Raw genomic sequence first — 7,754 nt, forward strand, 5'->3', positions numbered from 1 at the left:
TATTCTACTTACACTATTTAAGCATAAAATATTTCTGGTATATTCATTAATTGTGTGTGTTAGATGGCTGCCGTACAGTAGATATGGCTGTAATACTGCATTTTGTAGGGTATATTGTGTATTGCATTTTTTTTTTTTTTTTCTGGTTCATTGTTTTAGTTTAATTTACACCCCAACTATAAATGCAATTCTTGCCCTCAGTCTACAGACAATGGCCCAATAATAGTTTTCAATTTTTTTTTTCGCAAATTTCTCTGACAAATTGTTTTCTTTTATTATCTGTGAGACTGTGGTTCAAAATCAGTGAACTGGACCTGGATCTGGTGTGATCTCAGAGGTTAAGCAAAGCTGACCTAGTCAGTATGGTAAATAGGACACTGCTGAGGTGTATCAGGTGCTGAAGCGTTTTTCATCTGTCTAAGCAGCAGGGGGCGCTGTCCTGCTTAATAGAGACTGGCTCTGGTCTTCAGGTTCAAGTCAGTGGGCAAGATGTTGCCTGTTTGTACGTTTCTGGAACATTTTCTGTTCAGTTTTTCCTTTAACATTTGTCTCGTTCAGTAGTATCCTGGTCCACATTAATGAACTTCCACAGGACAACTTGCGTGAAGTCCTGCAAAAGAAATTGTTTGTTTGTTTTTTCCACTGGGCATCTCTAGGAAACCGACCGGCGTCCGACACGACCTGAACACGTCATTAGCGTCGCTCGCTTGCTGCGTCATCTTTCTGTGCCTGTGTTTACGGTTTGCAGAGCCATGTTGCTGTGCATTCCGGTGGAGTCTCTGTGAAGTTCCTGTGTGACTTTGGCAGGGAAAATGACCATGGACATGACTTTCCTCGGGACCGGGTCGGCCTACCCGTCGCCTCACCGCGGCGCCTCGGCCCTGGTGCTCCGGGCGGAGGGGGAGTGCTGGCTGTTTGACTGCGGGGAGGGGACGCAGACCCAGCTGATGAGGAGCCAGCTGAGAGCCGGTGAGCCTGCAGACACGCTGCCTCACACAGGACCCTCTCACCCTGGCCTCGGAAATCCTCGAGAGTTATGGATATAATAAGCATAAAACAAGGCGTGACTGGCGTTTGCGTTGACGTGGCAGTTTTGATTAATTTTGTGTCAAGATCATGAGAATAAAAAGAGGCCTTTGTTTTTCATCACACAAGCTGGAGGGCAAGTGGAGTGAGTGGGAACCTTGTTGTATAGCCTAGTGATAGCTTTTTTTTTTTTTTTTTTTTTTTTTTTTACATTGTTTTAGATTTGATGAGATGCTATGAAAACATATTAAACACAGTGTTTAACTTCAGCCTCAGGACTCACTTTTGCATAAAACGCAGAACCAGTGTTTTCATGTGAATTTCATGATCCTCAACAGGAATACACCAGATCTTTAGCTGATAAAAGTTTTTTTTTTTTTTTTTTACTTGCACACATTAGGGTGTAATTTTGGTCTGTGCTGGTGAACTTTGACTTTAGCAACCCCTTCCAGAAATGAGTGATTTATTTTTTTCCCACCTGTTCAAAATGGTGTTGAAGTCAATTTTTTCCCTTCATAATTTTGAATTTTGAGATTACACACAAAACTCTTTTCTTGTTTGTTTTCTCTTTCTTCGTGGCTCTAATCCTGGTCCATATGCACAGATAAACAACACCATAGAAATCTGTGAAACTATCTAGAATGCATAGCTCTGTGGAGTCAGTCGTATCAGATCCTTTGAGGTTGGAATAATCATTGACAGTTTGAAGAAGTCATGTCCTCTTACCAAAATCGATTTTTAAGGGACTCATGACCCTCACTGAACTCTCGGTCAGTGTAAAATGTGTTTTGTGTTTCTTTCCATGAGCACTCGCATCTCAGTGTCAGTAAATTTCACAAAACCTCTGTTTCCATGATCATAGCCTCGACAGTCTCAAGATGTCACTGCAATTCCTTTTTATTTACATGAGAATCTTGAGTCCAGCCCAAATTTTGAAATAAGACTGATAATGCAGGCAGAATAGATGTAATAACTAGCTGTGGGCTGGATTGAAAATTTAATATCCCTCTTGTTTGTTCTCTCAGGAAATAATATTCAGGGAATGAAAATAAATAGCTTTTCTGTGGTTGATAAAAAAATAATGAAAATGTCCTCGGTGAAGAGAACTTCTTATTTTTAAATCTAAGTAAAGCGGTGGATGAGCAAGCCACCATTGGGCATAATAAATTTGGGCATAATCTCTGACAAAATCACCCCAGTATCATTACTGTGTATTCGTGACATCTGCTGGAGCATAACAGTGTTTCTTCATGTTTTCCATCCAGGTCGAATCACCAAAGTGTTCATCTCCCACTTGCATGGGGACCACGTGTTCGGCCTGCCTGGCCTCCTGTGCACCGTGAGTCTCAACACCAACCCCAGCTCTGTGCAGGACCAGCCCTGTGTGGAGATCTATGGGCCCCGGGGCCTCAGACACTTTCTCAGGGTGACTCTTGGCCTCACTGGGTCACAGCTGCTCTTCCCTTATGCAGGCAGGTCCATAACACACACACTGACATGCACACACATTTTAATGTATACACCGCACACATGAAAACACACTTAGAGAAGATGCCACAGGGAAAGAAGACCATAATGTTGTACTCTTCTCTACTCTACTCTACTCTACTGTTGTTTACTGCACTTCACTGTAGTACACGAGCTGGAGCCCACGCTTGACCAGAGCCCACCAGAGGGACAGCTCAGCCATGAGGTATGTGGCTGATTTTGATGTTATTACATCATATCACATTACTCAGTGCAGTGGGAAAGATTACAGTACAATAAACATTGTGATTTAGGGACTATGTAGTTATTTATTCTGATACAAGACACTTCAATGCAGTAAAGTTACCATGTGTGTAAGTTTGCGCATTATCCATAATTTGAATTTGACAGTGATAGAAGCTAGAGAAGAGAGAGAAAAAATGGCTGCAATGTCACCAGCTTGGCCAGTTGGGAAAATCTCAATAGGGAATGTGAATGCAAAATGCTTTTCCTTCCCTCCCAAACTTCTGTTGAAGTAGAGCTGTGGGAATTTGAAGCAGAGCATTATTCTTGTGCGGTCAGCTGTCCCCAAATAAGAAAAGATTTATCTGTGGTATATGTTTTTTTTCTCTCTCTTTTATTAGATGACCACTGAGTCTGGGCCTCTGCACCCCCAGGAGCAACCGGGGAGAAGTATTTGTCTGGATGCCTCCAGTGACTGCTACCTCCTCTTTGAAGACAAGAAGTTTGTGGTCAGAGCTTTCAGGCTGTTCCACCGTGTACCCTCTTTTGGTTTCTCCGTTCAGGAGCAGGACCGGCCTGGAAGACTGAAGACTGAACTCCTAAAGGAACTAGGTAACTAGGACCTGTTGGTCTGGCTCTTGAGATTTTTCTCTAAAAATGACCATCAGTGAAGGGACTATGGTGGTCTGTCCAACTATCATCTGTCATTTCTCACCGTCTGCTGGCCTGGATGGCTTTTGACACTGGAATCTGGCATTTTGAATATGAATCTGATTAGCCCAGCACAGCGCCCTCACCAGGCCAGCAGGACCCTAAGCCGCGTGCTCAATATCTCAGACTCTTACTGGGTCAAATTTAATGAACCTTTGGGGAATTATGTGTTTTTACATTGATGTGTGGTATCTAAAAATAAAACTCATTAGCCCACTATAAGACCACCAACAGGCCAAAAGCTCCCCAAGCTTCAAGCAGCATCACGTGTGTGTTGTGCAGACAGCAAAACAAACACTACCTGCAGGAAGACTGTTTTTTGTCTTGTTTTTGTTGTTGTTCTTGTTTTGCATTTTGCATTTAATTTTATTGGACATTACAGTGAAGAAATATACAATGTTAAGAAAGCAGAAAAAATGTACAAAGTCACTTACACTGAAGTCTCGGTGCGTTGCTTATTGCCAATACAAAGAGATCTTGTAGGTCCAGAATCTGTAGGTTAGAGTATGGCACGAGCACAGTCAGGGTGAGGAGGGACATTCCCACTGGGGTCACCTATGCTAAAAAAAATGTATGTATATAGGGTACTGTAAGGCATTGCAGATAAAAAGAATGCTTCAAATGGTTATTGTGGATGTATGTTCCTGTGATTTGTCGATCAGGCCTGAAACCAGGGCCACTTTACGGGCGCCTGAAAGCAGGACAGTCGGTGACACTGGACAACGGACGTGTGGTGCTGCCAAGTGAGGTGCTGGAAGATCCCATTCCAGGGAGGAAAGTCTGCATTTTAGGGGACTGCAGCTCAGTTCTGGGTGAAGGACCGTTGAAGGCGTGCAACCGAGCAGACATTTTGGTTCATGAGGCTACCCTGGGGGACGAGCACCATGAGAAAGCAGTGGAGCACGGACACAGTACGCCTAAAATGGCAGCGGCGGTGGCCCAGGCTTGCTGCGCACGGAGGCTGGTGCTGTACCACTTCAGCCAGAGGTACAAGCCCTGCGCCCTGCAGAAGGAAGGGGACGATGACGACGTCGTGGAGCTCCAGAGACAGGCTGAAGATGCTCTAGATGGCAGCGGGATAGAAGTGACGCTGGCTGAGGACTTTTTTACTCTGCCCATACCTCTGAGAAGGCCACAGTGATACTCAGCCACCTTGGTTTTACATTGCTGCCAGTGGATCTGAGTGAAAAAGTGAGTGAATGAATCTGTAATTGATAAAATAAAATACGTTTTAATGTCTATTTGTTCTATCCTACTGCACATATAGTTTATTGTGTAAATGTATCCAGATTGGGACTTGACTTGAAGACCTGATGCTGGAGCACTGTTTTTGTTGATCACATTTTTTGTGATTATCAAAATCACAAAACATTTTTTTTTTGCTCTGCTGAAAAAACGTATGTGGTTTTACCACGCTTATTTTTATATTTTCACAGTTATAGGCCTATAATTATTTTGTATCAGTTGCACATTTGCCAGTTGAGCTAAATCTTTTCAAGTGCAGTTTAATTACATTTGTTTGGGTTTGTCATAGGTTCTCCTCATCTCATTACACAATTTACCATCGGGACAAATCACTAGCACCAGCAAACAATTAAGAATGCACACCTGCCTTTCCTGTGCTCCAGTTTATCATTTGTAATACAAATGAAAATTAAACAAATAATGAATAGCCCTTTGGGTTTTTTTGCCTAGATTTTGCTAAATGTTTAGAAAGACACTGTGAAGCAAAGATGACGTGTCGCTAACGCTTGCTATACACAGTCAAGCCACAGGGTAGTGACGTCATCACCATGTAAAAGGCTGTTTAATCACAAATCCAGTTCTAGCAAACCTTCAGTGTCCAGCAGTGTGCTGTGGAAACAGCCTCATTAATCACCAAACCTCAAGGCAGGGCTATAGAGGGTCTCTGGCAAAAGAAGGAATAGTTTAATTCCAAAATTTATGTGAAAATATTCCTGTTTGTGCAAGTATAAACCAAAATCACAGGTTTCTCCCTCATCACTGTTATCCACCCCTTCATAGTGTAGTTACACAGTTGAATAATAGATCAACAAAAAGGTTTTCATTGCATCCCTGGGATAAAAAAGCAGTGAATCTAAAGGTGCCTTTTGAGGGCTGCGTGACATTTAAGTTTTGAGACTCCTTGCAGGAGGATGATGAAATCTTTACCGTCATTCAGCTCGTGTGGATGATGAGTAAAGAACATGCAGTGGAACCTTTTCCAGAGCTTTATTTCTGGATCTGTACACAAGGTATTAAAGTACAACAGAAAATACAAAATAATGTTTAACAAAAGAAGAAAAACAACTCAATGTTTATGTACAATTCTTATAAACAATAAAGATAGCTTCTTGAACATTTCTCATAGTGAAGGTTTTTGATTGTCTATATTTCTGGATATACATTTTTAAGTTTTGTAGGTTTTTATTCACAAAGGTGTTTTCTTTTTCATCAAAGGACTCGAGTTTTCTTTTTAAAACCACAACTGCTATAATTTTTTTTTCCTTTTTAAACTTCAAAACACAATACAAAATATAAAATAAATTTGTTTAGTGCTTGCTTACACACACAAGTCTCATACCAGAGATATCAATAAAATATCACATTTTTGAGAGTTCACAGGGTGGTGAAAAACCTACGTCTACTACTTAGTTAATGGCCTTTACATTCTGACAGTTTTTCTGAGTCTTTGTACAAACCACAGGTGAAATAAATATCACTGCACTGCTAAAGCTAGAAGAGCTTGGAGGACCTACTGCATTATGCACATTGCATTAAAAGAGAAACTAGCTCTCCACATACTTACAGCAGCAGCCATCCCTTTACCATCAAGACAAACAATATAGACGACGACGTGTAAAAGATTTTTTTCGAGAAAAAGATGATGAGCGTCTTTTACACATGGCTGCAAGTTTTGAATGCAAAATGCAACATTGAGTAATATCAATACGTCTTAGGTAAAGCCGTTTTCAGTGGTACACTTTTGAAAACATACAGCTGGCATGCGTGGTTCAGCTGTCCCCTGGTGTCTGGGTATAATGTCCTTCCAAAGAAGAAGAAGAAGAAAAAAAAAAAAAAAAAAAACTCAAACACCAAAAGTCAATCGGTAAAATGCAAAAACAAAATGTCTGTACATATCTACAAATTATTGCCTTTTGACAAGGAATCAAATTAAAACCTTTGTATCAACACAGATTCACAAGTGTAAGAGGTCAGTTAATAGACTTTTTAAAGGCTATTTGCTAATTATTTACATGAAACACAGAAGTGATATCTCCTCTGGTGCTGGGCTTGGAAACTGAATTAGAACTAAATCAAAACTGTTAAAACTAATGATGGTTCATAGGCAAGAATCCTGTCTGTACACACACACACATAATTGTGAATTATTGGATCTATGGACATGACAAACATTCATGACAATGTACCCCTGAAACAAACTAATTATTCATATCACAATGCATAGATAAATTAAGTAAACACTACTACTGCATCCAATCAACTGACAATGACCTGCCAAACATTTCACAATTCACAATTACATAATTCAGTCAAGAAAAACAGCTCCATTTCTGCTACTAGACCCCAACTGGACATGAAATTGTCAACCCGATAATACAAGGCATTCTCTAGTCAGTACAGAGGTTAAACATAAAATAGAGTGGCTTTAAATAAAGACATAATACTGCTAGCAGGTTTATGAAAGCTTCCTAAACGGTGTGAACATGGCACTACTTATTTTAGAAGCATTTTTTTGGATTACAGCAAACATGACATACACAGCTTAACTTGCCTAAGAATTAGAGTTCTCATATTCTGCCCGAACCCGACCCGACCCGACCCGACCCGACATTTTCGGGTCGGGCTTCGGGTTCTGTGGGGGATTTTTTTTTTTTTTTCTAAATAAAAAAATAGAATTATGTGTTCTGTTATTGATTATGACGTTTCATTTTTATGTGACTGGTGGAGAGAGTGAGAGACTGGATTGGATTTGGAGGCTAAACTTTCAGTGACAGACAACCAGCTGTGCGAGCGCAGCGCAAACAAGAGAGAGAGAGTTGCAGCAGTATCTCGCTGTGCTGGCAGACTCGGAGCAGGGACGGTTTTTGCTATGTATTGACCCGCACATGCCGCGGCACCATCAGTCGGCATCAGGCGGGCCGGACGCCGTCCGATACCGCGCCCACCCGTCAGGTCTGCCGGATCTGACAGGTGAGCTGCCTGATACCGACTGATGGTGCCCCGGTGCCGCGGCCGACCGGCTTTTTTTTTTTTTTTTTTTTTTTTTTTTTTTTCGGGCTTTA

General features: G+C 41.4%; 1 protein-coding gene across 1 annotated transcript; it reads left to right on the plus strand.

Moving 5' to 3' along the window:
• Positions 1–566: 566 nt before the first annotated feature.
• Positions 567–4,688, plus strand: elac1 (elaC ribonuclease Z 1). Its single transcript, XM_030060056.1, has 5 exons — positions 567–969; positions 2,292–2,498; positions 2,661–2,719; positions 3,138–3,348; positions 4,110–4,688. Exons 1-5 carry the CDS (start codon positions 813–815, stop codon positions 4,586–4,588), a joined length of 1,113 nt encoding a protein of 370 aa, XP_029915916.1. The 5' UTR covers positions 567–812; the 3' UTR covers positions 4,589–4,688.
• The last annotated feature ends 3,066 nt before the right edge of the window (positions 4,689–7,754 follow it).

The sequence above is a fragment of the Myripristis murdjan genome, chromosome 9 (genome assembly GCF_902150065.1).
Source record: "Myripristis murdjan chromosome 9, fMyrMur1.1, whole genome shotgun sequence".
In the NCBI taxonomy this organism is placed as follows: Eukaryota; Metazoa; Chordata; class Actinopteri; order Holocentriformes; family Holocentridae; genus Myripristis; species Myripristis murdjan.